The sequence below is a fragment of the Eulemur rufifrons genome, chromosome 1, assembly GCF_041146395.1.
Source record: "Eulemur rufifrons isolate Redbay chromosome 1, OSU_ERuf_1, whole genome shotgun sequence".
In the NCBI taxonomy this organism is placed as follows: Eukaryota; Metazoa; Chordata; class Mammalia; order Primates; family Lemuridae; genus Eulemur; species Eulemur rufifrons.
In genome coordinates, this window is record NC_090983.1 from 100798568 (window position 1) to 100813989 (window position 15422).

General features: G+C 56.6%; 1 protein-coding gene across 1 annotated transcript in view; it reads left to right on the forward strand.

Annotated features, from left to right (window-relative positions):
- The window catches only part of MYO7B (myosin VIIB), a 73728-nt gene that overhangs the window by 15678 nt on the left and 42628 nt on the right, over positions 1-15422 (forward strand). Inside the window, exons 5-13 of the mRNA XM_069474635.1 lie at positions 1463-1584; positions 5224-5366; positions 7451-7564; positions 8865-9018; positions 10010-10086; positions 11123-11242; positions 11532-11674; positions 14585-14795; positions 15249-15384. Of these exons, the coding sequence (XP_069330736.1) occupies positions 1463-1584; positions 5224-5366; positions 7451-7564; positions 8865-9018; positions 10010-10086; positions 11123-11242; positions 11532-11674; positions 14585-14795; positions 15249-15384 (1220 nt within the window). The remainder of the gene's footprint in view (positions 1-1462; positions 1585-5223; positions 5367-7450; positions 7565-8864; positions 9019-10009; positions 10087-11122; positions 11243-11531; positions 11675-14584; positions 14796-15248; positions 15385-15422) is intronic.

The following is a 15422-nucleotide window of genomic DNA, read 5'->3' on the forward strand; positions in this document are numbered from 1 at the left end:
CTAAACCACTCCCGACCAGCACACCTGCAGGGCCAGCCTGTCGTAGGAGCTCTGCTCATTCAAGGGCAAACGCCCTTGGTGCTCTAGCAGAGTCCCTCATTCATTCATTCCTTCGAGGTTGGACCGTGACCCAGCTGTGTGCCCCTCACTGTCCTAAAACAGGGAGGCAGCAGCAAATGAAAGGGACCCAAATCCCTGCCTGACGGAGCTTACATTCTAGAAGGGGAGGCAGACAGGGAATAAATACCTGCATTATCATGCAGGGACTAAGAGCTTTAAAGAAAAACATGGGGAGAGGAGGGGCAGACCAGGCACAGCCCCTCTGAGGACAGACATCGAACGGAGACCAGACCCCTACGGCATAGGCAATTGCATTTCCCGTCCTCAGCAGCCCTCTGAAGGAGATGTTCTTATTCCCATGTTACTGCTGGGGAAACCTACAATCGGAGAGGCTGAGACTGTTTTCCAGTGGCACACAGCGCTCAAGTGGGGAGTTCGAACCCAGAGCTCAGGAGGAGACAGGGAGGTGCCCTGGGAGAGAGCTGAGGCTCCCAATCTGCCCCCTAAGACAGGGGGGGACCCACCTCGCTGCAGTGGAGCTCCCAGGGCTGCTCCCACCTGGGTGCCGCCAGGGGAGGAAAGAGCTCCCTGATCTTTGGCCCATGGCAGTGTGACACGTCACTTGTGTCACATGGGGTTCTCCTTCTGCCCTGGCTTCCCGCAGGGCTGTGAGCAAGTCCCCTTAAGCGCCTCTCTCTACACTGGTGGGTCATTTGATGAGCTTGTGTTTGTACAAACGACTGGCCCTCGATGGGAGTCTGCAGCCATCAGCGGAGGTTTGTTGATCTGGCTTGGCTGTGCCAGCGCAGCGATGGTGGACATTTTGGTCATAAGTTTTTAGAAAGGTAATATTTTCAGAGGAAACAATATCTGGCCAGGATTCACTTCAAAATAGTGCAGGAAGGGAAACAAAATTGGCCAGGAGTTGAAACTGGGTAATGGGACAGGGGGAGTTCATTATGCAAACTTTAAAGTGTAGGGATCCCTCCCAGCGAGCTTGCAAAAATGCAGAATCTGATTCAACAGAGCTTAAGGGACCTGGGCGTCTGCCTTCCGAGTCTGCTGCCCACCTGTGGGCCATGCTTTCATTAGCAAGGCATTGAGTCGGCTCCTTCATTCATCTGCATTCACTGGGCAGTGTGCTGTGACCCTGGAATGTGCCAAGGAACTTGCAGCCCAGCAGGGAAGAAAAGACAAACATGCTAATAACTTACACAACATAGGCAGCTGCAGACCCACAGGGGACTTCGGGGCAAATGCAGTGGGATTTCTGCATGCGAAGAGGGCATCCCTGTCAGACTGGCCCAGAAAGCAGGCCCAGGGTGGGTTTGCAGGAGAGTTGAGCGGTGTTGAAGAAAATACTTGTTCTGTGGGCTCATGTCTCCGCACTCCCTCTTTGCAGCGGTGAGTCTGGGGCTGGCAAGACAGAGACCACCAAGCTCGTCCTGCAGTTCCTGGCCACCGTCAGTGGCCAGCATTCGTGGATTGAGCAGCAGGTCCTGGAGGCCAACCCCATCCTGGAGGGTAAGTGTCACCCTGGGGACCCACCCTCCCCCGCAGCATGTGGACTGGAGCCTTCCTGCCAGGAGTGGCCAGGCAGAGGAGGGACAGGATGGGCCATAAAGCTTTAGTGACTCCTCTGGATCCTTGGAACACCAAAGACGAGGGTGGGGAGTGCTCCCAGGCGGCATGAAAGGGAAAGGCTGGAGAATTTATAAGCTGTCACTGTGTGTTTCCCACAGGATTGTAAGAAGTATTCGTTTTAAATTTGGGAGATGCTGCATGAGTCCGTGCAGGTCCCCTGGGAAGCAGGTGCTGGGCCAGAGTCAGGGCTGCAGGAGGTTTATCAAGGGTGACCCCGCGGAAGAGAACGTGGAGGGAAGCAGGAACGGGTGGGCAGGCCTCAGACTGGGACGCTGGTGGGACGTGGGAAAGGAAGGAGGAGAGGAAGCAGGCGTGTGTGGGGAGAGGGTCTAGCTGCCCTGCGGATCTGACCAGGTCTTGGCCAACCTGCCCCCAGAGGAGTCCTGCGTTATCCCCCAGGGACCCCGGGTGCAGCCCCTGGTGGGGGTGGCCCAGAGCCTGTGACCTCAGCTCCAAGCCTGTCAGCCACTGGGCAGCACAGCCTCTCCTGTTCCTTTAGGATGGAGGTATGCTTTGCATACGGTAAAAATTCACCTTTTTTGATGTACGGTTTTATGAGTTTTAACAAACTCATGCGGTCCTATAACCTCCATCATAACCTTGAAATAGAGCCTTCCCTCATGTCCCTTCCCAATCCCAGCCCCTGGCAACCACTGATTTGTCTTTTCCCCCCTGAAGTTCTGACTTTTTCAGAATGTCATGTAAATGAAATCATTCAGTTGGTGGCCTTTATACATTCTGGATACAAGACCTTTATAAGATACGTGTTTTGCAAATTCTGTGTCCCAGTCTGAGGCTTGCTGTTTCATTCTTTTAACAGTGTCCTTGGCAGGGCAGAAGTTTTAAATTTTAATGAAGTTCAATTTATCAGTTTTTCCTTTTCTGGATCATGCTCTTTGTGTTATATCTAAGAAGTCTTTCCTAACCTGAAGATTTTCACCCATGTTTCTTCCAGATACTTTGTAGTTTTAATTCTTACATTTAGGTTTATGATCCAATTTTTTATAGGGTGCAAGGTATGGGTAGACTCTCTCCCTCTCTCTCTCTCTACTGTTTTATATGTGGATATCCAATCGTTCCAGCCCTATTTGTCAAAAAGACTATTTATTTCTTCCGTTGAGTTGTGTTTGCTCCTTTGTCTAAAATCAACTAAACGTACATGTGTGGGACTGTTCCCAGATCCTCCACTCTGTGCTATTTCTCTGTCCTTTCACCAGCACTACACTGTCTTGATTTCTGTAGCTTTACAGGAAGTTTTACAATCAGATAGCACATGTCCTGCTATTTTGTTCTTCTTTTCAAACTTGGCTATTCTAGGTCCTTTGCCTTTCCATATACAATATATTTTAAAATCAGCTTGTCGATTACTGCAAAATAATTGCCCACATCAAGTTCTTTCTTAAAGAGGCAGCTGACCAGTCATTCTCGAGATGGCCACATCGGGTTCAATAAGTTGAATAACTGTGGCACTTCCCAGAGGCTCTGTGGCACACTGGGGTTCCTCGGGAGAGTGACAGAGTGCGGTGCTAAGCCGATGTCCCCGAGGAGCCCTGTTCCTTTGTGTCGTGGGACTAATGCTGGATGTGGTATTTCCAGACTGCATCTCAACCATTACTGGGTCATGAAGTCAGTCTCTTCTAGAGCAAATGAAATACCACAGAATAGAAAATACTCCAACCCAAAATAAAAATAAAATGAAAAAAAAATCTATGTTCAAAAGCAAGTGGTGAAAGAAAAGAAAATAAAAATAAAATGAAAATACTCCAACCCACTGCTCTCGGTAAGAACCGGAACTATTTTGTTTTAATTATGTGTGTGCAGGTGGGGGTGTGTATATACCAGCACATGTTGCAAAATATCTTTCTTACTGTGGATCACATCAGAAAAGCTTGCAGAAACAGCTTTACGAAAAACACTTTTTTGGATCATGCTGCAATCCAGACACCTCCCGGTCTGACCACCTCATCCGTGCCCTGGCCTGGGCCAGCGCTTGCCACAGTCCCTGCAAGCTTGCCCTCTGCATCCCAGCCTCTACCTGCAACCTTGCCCTCTACATCCAGCCTCTACCTGCAAGCTTGCCCTCTGCATCCAGCCTCTACCTGCAAACTTTCCCTCTGCATCCCAGCCTCTACCTGCAAGCTTGCCCTCTGCATCCCAGCCTCTACCTACAACCTTGCCCTCTACATCCAGCCTCTACCTGCAAGCTTGCCCTCTGCATCCCAGCCTCTACCTGCAAGCTTGCCCTCTACATCCAGCCTCTACCTGCAAGCTTGCCCTCTGCATCCCAGCCTCTACCTGCAAGCTTGCCCTCTGCATCCCAGCCTCTACCTACAACCTTGCCCTCTACATCCAGCCTCTACCTGCAAGCTTGCCCTCTACATCCAGCCTCTACCTGCAACCTTTCCCTCTGCATCCCAGCCTCTACCTGCAAGCTTGCCCTCTGTATCCCAGCCTCTACCCTGCAAGCTTGCCCTCTACTTCCAGCCTCTACCCTGCAAGCTTGCCCTCTGCATCCCAGCCTCTACCTGCAAGCTTTCCCTCTGCATCTCAGCCTCTACCTGCAAGCTTGCCCTCTGCATCCCAGCCTCTACCTGAAAGCTTGCCCTCTGCACCCAGCCTCTACCTGCAACCTTGCCCTCTACACCCAGCCTCTACCTGCAAGCTTTCCCTCTGCATCCCAGCCTCTACCTGAAAGCTTGCCCTCTGCACCCAGCCTCTACCTACAACCTTGCCCTCTACATCCAGCCTCTACCTGCAAGCTTTCCCTCTACATCCAGCCTCTACCTGCAAGCTTGCCCTCTGCATCCCAGCCTCTACCTGAAAGCTTGCCCTCTGCATCCCAGCCTCTACGTGCAACCTTGCCCTCTGCATCCCAGCCTCTACCTACAACCTTGCCCTCTACATCCCAGCCTCTACCTGCAAGCTTGCCCTCTGCACCCAGCCTCTACCTACAACCTTGCCCTCTACATCCAGCCTCTACCTGCAAGCTTGCCCTCTGCATCCCAGCCTCTACCTGCAAGCTTGCCCTCTACATCTAGCCTCTACCTGCAAGCTTGCCCTCTGCACCCAGCCTCTACCCTGAAAGCTTGCCCTCTGCACCCAGCCTCTACCCTGCAGCCTGAGCCATCTTTCTAAAGCCTCTGGGAATCTGTTCCCACACTCTCTCACTTTCCTGCTTCCCCCATCACCGGCAGAACTAATTCCCAACTTCTGAGGCTCCGTGACACCTGGCCCCCACCTACCAACTAGCTCTGTCTACCTTCCACTGCCTTCCTCCTGCATCCTAAACTCTGGCCAACTTTCCCTCCCTGCAAGTGCGCCTCATGTGTTCTGACCCCAGAGCCTGCATTTTGCCTTCCTCTTAGCATGCCCTTGGCTGCCACCACCGTCTGCTGCAACTCTACCCATCCTTCACTTCTGGGCTTGGCCACCTCTTCTGAGAAGCCTTCCCTGATGAGCCCCTTAAAGTAAATTTTCTCTTCTCTGCCCCCATCATGGGCACTGCCCACTCACTCTCAGCCTTCGGAAATGCCAAGACAGTCCACAACGACAACTCGAGCCGCTTTGGGAAGTACATCGACATCTACTTCAACCCCAGCGGGGTGATCGAGGGCGCACGCATTGAGCAGTTTCTCCTGGAGAAGTCCCGCGTCTGCCGGCAGGTGAGGCCTCCACGCGGCCAGCACGGGGAGCTGGGGGCTTGGGGGTGGCTTCCAAGAGGGGTCCCCTCCCCCCACTCTCACCCCTCCCCACAGCCCTCACTGGACAGCGGTGGGCCCCTCCAGCATTCCAGGAAAGCAAGTGGTAGGATTGTCTCAGTTTGGGATTTTTCATCCATACAATTGTCTTCGTTCCTTGTTGCTGCCACTGCTCGGCCCTACTAGAATTGACTCCGAGGCTGGGCTAGTTCCCATCTGAGGGAGGGCTGTGTCTTCAGTTTTGGGGACCATGGCAGGGAGAGCTGGATAACAGTGTCCCAAAGGCCCATGGACAGGGAATGTGGTGGCACGTGGCCTGGGCTGTCACACTGGCCTATGCCCAGAAGGGGCCCATGTTTGGTTTAATGCTCTGCTGTTGCCATCTTGAAATTCTTACTAACATTTTAGCTAAAGGCCCCACGATTTAGTTTTGCACTGGGCCAATCATGTAGCCGATCCCGAATGGCAGGGCCCCCAATGTGTGGCACCCACAACAGCAGAATTAACGTCCCTGCTTGTGAGGGTGCTCCAGAGTGATGGTATGACACCTGACACGCGCACACATGTGAGCTCACGCACACACACAGGAAGGTCCGGGGGAGACGCCACCAGCAGAGGGGCTGGGGCTGTGTGAGGCTGGACAGGCGCTGCGGCACCGTGGAGAGCTGAGAAGGAAGCTCACGCTTAGCGACCCCCACCCGGTGCCAGGCGTGTCCCCTGCATCGTCTCTTTTGATCGTCACAGCCGTGAGAAGTAGGTCTCCTATCCCCCCGGCACAGAAGGAACTGCACCCAGATAAGTTAGGGCGCCAGCCCAGGGTCATGGAGCCAGAATGTGGCAGTCGCTCCCACTCCAAAGTCTGCCCTTCCCAGAAGCTTATTCTTCTTCACACAGTGCTTGGTGAACTCACAGAACTTGTCACCCAAAATGATACCCCCAAATGGGCAAGAAACTTCTAAAGCCAGGTGGGAAACTAGCCCTGCCTGGGTTAAGAGACAAATTTAAAAATGATGGCGTATCTGTGATATGGGATGCCGGGCGCAGTTATGGGGGAGGGGCCTGTCGGTGTTGACATGGAAGGATCGCCAAGAGACATGTTTAGATGGAAAAAAAGGAAGTTGCAGAACAAAAAATATGTTTTGTGAAAAAAAGAAAGAACTACTTATAGATCTACTATAAGTAAGTGCATTTAAAATATCTAGAAATGAACACAGACCCTCGAATGGTTCCGGGGAGGGCAGGGAGGGAATTAGAGGATGGGAAGGCAGGGTGGGAAGAAACACTCATCTTTTAATGCTACCGTATATACTTCAGATTGTTTGGATTTATGTAATGAGAATGTATTTGTAAATAGTGTTAAAAATAGGGAAGGAGACCGGGCGCGGTGGCTCACGCCTGTAATCCTAGCACTCTGGGAGGCCGAGGCGGGAGGATCGCTTGAGGTCTGAGACCAGCCTGAGCAAGAGCGAGACCCCATCTCTACTAAAAATAGAAACAAAATTTAGCCAGTCAACTAAAAATGGAAACAAAACAAACAAAAAAATTTAGCTGGGTATGGTGGTGCCTGTGGTCCCAGCTACTCGGGAGGCTGAGGCAGGAGGATCAGAGGAACGCTTGAGCCCAGGAGTTTGAGGTTGCTGTGAGCGAGGCTGACACTATGGCACTCTAGTCCAGGCAACAGAGCAAGACTCTGTCTCAAAAAAAAAAAAAAAAAAAAAAAAAAAAGAAGGAAGGCCTGGGCAACTCCGTGTGCCACTAAGTGACCATGACAAGTGTGGGGTTGTGAGCAGAGGGCCCGGACCCTGCGCGGCCGCTGTCCAGCCTGCTGTGGGGTGCGGTGGAGATGCGGGGCACACCCGGCAGTGATGCGTTCTCAGGGGGCGAGCTGCTCTCGGGGGCCTAGGGTGAGGCCTGAGGCTGGCAGCCTGTGGGCCGATTCCAAAGTCACACCTGACCAGGAAGGCTCTGCCGGGACAGGGCTGGGCAGGAGGCAGCCGGAGCCCCCAGGGGCGTTGCTCACAAATGCGTCTGCAACGCCCCCTTGCCAGGCCCCGGAGGAGCGGAACTTCCACATCTTCTACTGCATGCTCTTGGGGATGAGTGCAGAGGACAAGGAACTGCTGTGCCTGGGGACGCCCTCGGAGTACCACTACCTGACCATGGTGAGCCTCACCTCTCAACCACCACGGAGAGGGAGGGAGGAGGGCCCTGGCGACAGCTGCAGAGAAGCTCCCTAGGTGGGGCTGGGCCCCCCCTTCCCTCCCCACCAGCCCCTTGTGTTGGGAATCACTCTGCCTCCTCACCCCTGCTGTCACACGCACCCCCTGCCCCAAGCTGGTCCCGGTCCTTCCCCGCAAACCTCTTCCTCCTTTGATTCCTGCCGGCTCCTGGTGCTCAGTGGGTCATGGGGCGTCATCCACACGCCCCGTCTCGATTTCACTCTGATCCCCGTCGCTGTAGGCGCCCCTAGAACACAAGCCCCGGAAAGCAGGGCCTTGCTCTCTCTCGGCTGCACCTACTACCTTGGACAGCCACTGCTCAGGCTAGGGAAAGGGCGTGGTCGCCTAGGGATCTCTCTCCCGAGTGACAATCTCCCTGGGTCCCTGCCCCAAGGCCTTCACCAGCCCCGCCTGGCCCGTGCTGGTAGTGTCCTCACAGGTCTCCCTGTGGCTAGTGTTGACCTCTCTCCATCGCCCACCCAGCAGCAAAAGGCTCTTTCCACAGTGCAAATCTGATGATGTCACGTCTCTGATGACAACGCTGCAGTGACTCCTGTGGCCTGTGGGGTAGAAGTCCAAGCTCCTGGGTGTGGTTTCCAAGCCCCCCATGATCCAACCCTTCTCCAGCCTCTCCTTGGCCCACCCTGCCTCCTGCCTCATGGCCCTGCCCCCACTGTCCCCGTCCTGGAAGCCGTCCCCACTTCTCCACAGGGCTGGTCCCGGCCACTTCGGTCTGGGTACCTGTAGCAGCCCACGACATGGTCATTCGCTCCCTCCTGCCCTCCTGGATACGGTCGGTGTGCAGTGCCGGGGCGGGGCGGCCTCCCCATTTCTGAGTTCTGGGAAGAAGCACAGGACAGGACCAGTGGCCTTGGGACGTGTTTGCTAAAGGAATGAGCCCACAGTATTCCCAGAGACAAGGCAGGCTCAAGTATTGGCAGATGACAAATAGAGGCTCAGGAACTCGGAATGGCTTGTCCCAGCTCCCAGGTGGCCAAGTGCCAGTGCCAGCTGCAAGGCCCACCACACTGTGGCCGTGCCATTGTGATTCTGCCTCTGGAAGAACTTTTATGTATTTTCTGAGCTCGGGCCTTGACGTGGCCCTGCAGGGTCCTCCCCGAGCCTGTGACGTGTGACTTCCCAGGGGCCTCTGGCTGCGCCCCGGAGGCCTTCAGCCTTGCTGGCCCAGGTCGGAGGAGGTGGGGTGTGGGCAGCCCGTGAGCTGAGGCGCCCCGTCCCGCAGGGGAACTGCACCTCCTGCGAGGGGCTCAGTGACGCCAAGGACTACGCCCACGTCCGCTCGGCCATGAAGATCCTCCGGTTCTCCGACTCTGAGAACTGGGACCTCAGCAAGCTGCTGGCCGCCATTCTCCACCTGGGGAACGTGGAGTTTATGGGTAACGTTGGTTCTGCCCCCCGGGGAGGTGGGGAGGGGCTGGGGGGCGGGGAGGAAGTCTCTGCGGCGTTCACAGATCCAGGCTCCGATCTGCAGAGGGATGTGGCAGACAGTGGCCCCTCCGCTTGAAGACACCAGGGCCCTAGGTTGAAGGGGACGTTGAAGAAGTGTGGGCCCATCTGGGGGGAGAAGTCTGAACTGGGGACCCGAGAGCACTGGCACTGGAAGATGAGCCACCAGCCTCCTTCAGCCGGCGCGGCCGCCACACCTGGGCATTCGTGTGTTCGTTCTGTCGCAGGAAGCGGCACTGACGGGGTGACGGCTGCAAGCCAGGCCCAGCGCCGCTGCAATAGCCCCCGACCCGCCTCGCCACTCCCGGTTCCTCCTCTTTGAGCCAATAAGCTCCACCTTAGGACAGACTGCCAGGCTTGGAGCGGGGCATTTTTTATTTTTTTTTAACTTAAAAAAATTGTGAAATAAAGTAGACAGATTAAAAAGTGCAAAAAACACAAAGGTATGTTGTAATAAATAAAGCCATCACCAAGTAACCACCGCTAAAGCCAAACAGAGACCCTCCCACACCCGGGTCCCCCGCAGCCCTTTCTTGCTGAGACAGTTCATTCCACCGGAGGTAAAGCACCCCCCCTCCTTCTGCGGAGATGGCGTCCTGGCTTTCTGCTGACCCTTCTGCTCCCGACATAGAGTCCCCGGCAGCCTTTAGCTTTGCCTGCTCGAGCTGCTGTGTCCGTGGGATCTGTCTGCGATCTCTCGTGCCTGCTGCGTTCCTTGGCACACGCCCCTGAGGCTCCTCCAGGCCCAGGCCACTCTGGTTAGCACGGCCGTCTCCCCGCCAGAGTGCCCAGCGCGCCTGGGAATCGCGGGTCCCCCAGCTCCCGCTCGCCTGCGGTGGACGTTCTTGTCGGGCCTCTCGGGGCCTCTGTCCCACGGCTCCAGGCCGCTTCCCCATGCAGCGTTCCTGCCTCTCCCCCTAGCTGCGGTCTTCGACAACCTGGATTCCTCAGACCTGATGGAGACGCCTGCCTTTCCAGTTGTGACGAAGTTACTGGAGGTAGGGCCATGCTGTTCGCCGGCCCCCACTTTTATGAGGGGCTCCAGGGGCCTGGGCTGACAGACCCCTGATGCCTGAATCTCGTAACCCTACCCCGGCCCCCACCCATCTCCAGGCTCTAAGCTCAACCTCTGTGCCCCGAGGGTGGCATCAGCCGGTCAGTGACAGACAGCAGAAGGCCAGTTTGGCTTTCTCTCTCCCACTGCTGGGCAGTGGCCCTAACTTGGCATCCTCACCCTCCACCCCACCCAGTAACCCAACACCCATCAGGACGGCCCCGCCTGTGCCCGTGCCCAGGGCCTCCCGGGAGCTGTGCTATTCTGGGATGTGGGACCTGGAACGTGGGACGTGCTGAGGAGCCTGGTCCCCCCCTCAGCCCTCCCCGTCATTGCCCACACGACGTGAGCCTCGCTGCAGAGGACGGGCGGCAGGCGCTGGGTGGGGAGAGACCTCTGCACTGGACATGGTCGTGTCCTCTACACCTTGTCCATGGACAGTTCTGGTGGAAAATTAATAGTATCAGGAGCAAAAAAAAAAAAGAAAAAGCAATCACATGAGGCACATTTTGCTGTTAACATTCTTCCCTTGGTTCAAGGGTACTTAGAAGCTTTGGGCTTGGTGGCTCCATCTTCCCCGCATGGTGGGGAGGCCCTGGCCATCCACACCCGCCTTGCGGCCTTAGGCCTTCAGCCCCCAGGTGGGAGTGATTTCGGTTGGGGCCCACCTGAGGCCTGGCCTCAGCCCTCCCTGATCCTAGCTTTCCAAGGCACCAGCCCCTTCTCTGGGCCCCCAGGAGACCAGCACACTGGGCCCCCCAAGCTGGGGCATCCTTCCCGAATGCTCTGTGCCTCAGGGCTCCCAGGGCCCTGGTTCTGGCCCGATCCAGCCTGGCCCTGGTCTCGGGCACTGCCCACCCTCGGGGCCTGGGCGTAGGGTGTTTGGACATGAGAGGGAACAAGACAGGACAGAAGCAGATGGGAGTCCTGGGCCAGGCCCTGCTCCCCAGGTGCGACGCAGCCCCCACCTGCCTTCCCAGGTGCAGCACCACGCACTCCGGGACTGCCTGATCAAGCACACCATCCTCATCCGCGGGGAGTATGTCACCAGGCCCCTGAACGTCACCCAGGCCGCAGACCGGAGGGACGCCTTTGCCAAGGTACAGAGCTGCCGGAGCAGGGCCTGCTCATCTTTATCTGCTGACGACGGCCTGGCTCCTTGTGCTGCTGGTGGAGAGCAGGGAGGAGCAGAGATCACTGGGCAGGTCCCAACTCTGCTGGTCACTTGCCGCTGACCTTGGGCTTCCTAGCCTCTCGGGCCTTGGTTTCTTGCTTCTAGAGTAGGGATAACATCTGTGCTGCACACGGCCTCTCCAGGTGAACTTGGAGAACAGCAGCCTCCTCCTGTGCCTCAAAGCCCGGGGCCTCACTCACCCCCTGTCTCCCCAGGGCATCTATGGGCACCTGTTCCTGTGGATCGTCAAGAAGATCAACACTGCAATCTTCACGCCTCCTGCCCAGGACCCCAAAAATGTGTGGAAGGCCATCGGCCTCCTGGACATATTTGGCTTTGAAAATTTCCAGAACAATAGGTATGAAGATCTAAAATCTCAGTCCACCTGCTCTCCTGTAACGGAGTGAGCTAGAGGGTGGCCACGCCCCCACCCAGGCCAGGGTGAGTCTGTGAGCAGGCCGGGGTCTTTCTGCATGAGACAGCCCATGCCTATCCACAGTGTCCCCAGCACATCTAGAGAGGGCCACAGAGCTAAAAGCCATCCCCGAGAGAGACCCCTTGTCCCTCCTCTTGAGCCATCTGCTCTCCTCGTGAACCCGAGTGACCTGTCACACGAGGTCAGGGTGAAAATGGAAATCAGTAACTACAATTTGGCTGCAACTTCGGGTGGGCTATTATAACAGGGAGTGGGGGAGCTGGGGCATTTGTGGCTGAAGAGCCGTAACCTGAAGGCAGGTCGGAAAGTTGCTACCAGATGTGATCGTAGTAGAGGCTGGGGTGGGGTAGACAAGGGTGGTGAAGGAGCCACACCAGGCCAGGCAACGGGCCGGGCATCCTCTCGTGTCAGGAGGGGTCGAATGAGGACTGCGGGACAAGCAGCCAGGCAGCGTTCCGGACGCAATCCAGCTTACCTGAGGCTGGTTCATTTAAAGGGCTTGACAGGGCAGAGGCTGGGCCCATGGCCCCAGGAAGCAGAGGCCTCTGGGCACTATCTGAGGAGCCTAGGGGCCAGCCTGACCTTGGCATCCCAGGGCTCAAGGGCCTGTCTGCAGGTGACCTGTGGCCTGAGAGTGGTTTAGAAGTCCTCCTGGGGGAGCCAGGATTGTTGAGACATAGCCATTTCGTGTGCAAGCAGATTGGGACCTCAGCCTCCCAGGGGCCTGCGCACTGCGGTCAGGTGGGGGGCGGCAGGGCTGGCAGAACTTAGCCCAAGGCATGGGGAACTCCAGTGGGATTCAGGGCATTGGTGTTGAGCCCTGGGGGGGACAGGTGAGCTGACATGCACATTTGGAGGTGAATCAGGGGTTGGTTCTGGAAGATGGGGCCATGTATGCAGGGCCCCCTCCCTGAAGGAAGGCCATCAGTAGCCACCAGTAGCCACCAGCTGGGTTTGTGCTGGGGCTGCAGCCTGGGGGGCTGGGAAGGAGGTGCTGCTTGCACTGGGTCCCCGCCTTGGTCACGCGTTCTGCATGTGCTCACTGAGCGGCTCCAGGCAGTACACTCGGTGTGGGGGCACAGCTGGCCTATCCCCTCGCTTCTTGGGTTAAGAGACATTGAACAAACAGTGGGAAGTATGATGAGGTCCTGCCTAACCGGGTGACCATCCTGAGGAGGCTCTGCCTAGGGCAGACCCAGAGATGGGCACAGCTAGCGGGGTGACAGGGAAGGCGGGGAGGCACCCACGCGTGCAGAGCCGGAGGTAGGAAGGGGCCGGTGCACTCGGAGTGCCGTGAGGAGTCCCGAGCAGCAAGGGTGGGGCTGCAGAGGTGGGCAGGGGCTTCTGTGGTGGTCACTGTCTGGATCCTGAAGACAAGGCAAGCCGGAATTTGGAGCAGGGAAGAGCGTGACCAGATTTGCACGTCAGAAAGTGCCCCCAGTGGCCTCGTGAGAGTGACAGACGGGGCGAGGCTGGAGGGGGCAGCGCTGTGAGGCTGTGAGTGCCCAGTGAGCAGAGGAGGCTGCACTCGGGTGGCAGCGGGTGGGGAGGGGGGGTGGAAAGAAGTGAACGGGTTGGGTTCTGTGTTGGAGATAGCATGCGCCAGACTCAGCAGCGGATGGGAATTGGGGAGGAGGCACAGAGAGCTGACAAGTGTGACCCCTTGGTCTCTGACTCAAGCCAGGGGTGGTGGGTGCAGGGCCATTTCCCAAGGCAGGGAGCCAGGACGGAGAGCAGGTTGCAGGGTTTGGGGGTGGCGGGTAGGGAGTACGTGTGGTCCATGCAGAGGGGCCAGGCAGTCAATCCCAGGTCTCTGGAAGCTTGTATCAACACCGAGGTCACCTTGCCCCTGGGGCTGGGGCTGCCATGTGCTCTCAGCCCCACAAGGATGGTCTCAGTGTCAGGACAGGCAGGCCTGGCAGAGGACCCTGCAGGGGACCTGTTTTGGGAAAATCCCGGGATAGTATAGAAAAACCATCCCGCAAACCGAGATGGAGCTGAGAGACTCCATCTCTGAGAATGACTCAGAGGAGTCCAGCTTGCTGCGTTAGATGAGTTGATTAGAGGTTCCTTACAAGCCAGTTGCTCCAGGGCAGCACAGGAACTTCTTCCGCGGGAGCTTTCTTGCCTGCAGCATCCACATCTACCACTTGTGATGTTGCCTTAAGTCCCTTCCCAGTGAGGGACACAGAGCTCTTACATTGCATGTTCATTGTATGGTCACAGTGACACAAATCGAGCATGAGCAGTGCCATCATCAAGCGCCATCACACAACCTGTGTTATTTAATGGTATAATTCTCCACTCGGCAGAGATTTTAGTATGACAGCTAGCTCAAGGGCACTATGGGACAGTCAAAGCAGCACTAGAGCAGTCAGAGCCCATCTGAGCCAGCCGCTTCAAGGCAAGAGCGCTGGACCCTCATCCTGTGCCCGGCAGTTATCTGGCTACTTGTTTAACCTACTTTGTAACAATTCTGCTGAGCACTGCAGGATAGCACCGCTTCTGCTATGTGGTGGGGAGCTTGCATTTTCCCCTCAGGATCACAAGAAGCCAAAGGCAAGGACTTGAGGATATGCCGAGCCTTCTCGGTTCTCTTAGCCTGCTTGCCTTGGGGTGGAGGAGGTGAGAGTAGCAGGGCAGAGAGCGGAGGGAGGGTGCGTGGGGAGGGGTGGCTGTGAGTAGACAGAGCCTATATGGTGCACGAGGTGCATCTCTGGGCATGTGGTGTGCGGTCGTGCGTGGGTGGCTGGGGATCCCACGGCTCCAGCCTGCTGCAGCGGGGCCCAAGCTGACCCCGCTCTGCCCTGGGCGGTGGCGTTGCCTCCACAGCTTTGAGCAACTGTGCATCAACTTCGCCAACGAGCACCTGCAGCAGTTCTTTGTGCAGCACGTGTTCAGCATGGAGCAGGAGGAGTACCGCTCGGAGGGCATTGCCTGGGACTACATCCACTACACTGACAATCGGCCCACCCTCGACCTGCTGGCCCTCAAGCCCGTGAGCATCATCTCCCTCCTGGACGAAGAGAGCCGCTTCCCACAGGTGTGCATCTGGGCTGCCAACCTTAACATGGAGACCCCTGCTCGTGGGTCTCCTCCTCAAGGTTGGGAAACTCCATTTGGGTGGCCCACTTGTTCCTGGAGTTGCCAAAAGCTCTGCCAAGAATAAGCACAAGAGCCCTAGCCTAACCAGACCCTCCTTTCCTTCAAGGCTGCCTCAGGCCCACCTCCTGCAGGAAGGCTTCCTGTACTCCTTTGTACAAGAAGGCTTTGTACTGCTGTACTAAGGGTGGAGCAGAACAGCTGGTGGCCTCTGCTCCCAGCCCAGCCCCCGCCCACCGCCATAAGTCACTGACCCCTGTGTGTCAGTCTCCTGCCTGTGCAGAGGCCCTCAGTCACTCTGAGCCCCGGTTGCTTTAAGCCCCTGAGCCTGTGGGTGGGCTGCCTGACCTCCCGTGGCTGGACTCTGGGGCCTCAGGGTGTCTGGTTCTTCCAGGGGACAGATATTACCATGCTGCAGAAACTGAACAGTGTCCATGCCAACAACAAGGCCTTCCTGCAGCCCACGAACATCCACGATGCCAGGTTCGGCATCGCCCACTTTGCCGGTGAGGTGTACTACCAGGCAGAAGGTGGGTGCAGCCCCTCTCACACTGTCCAAATCTGGATC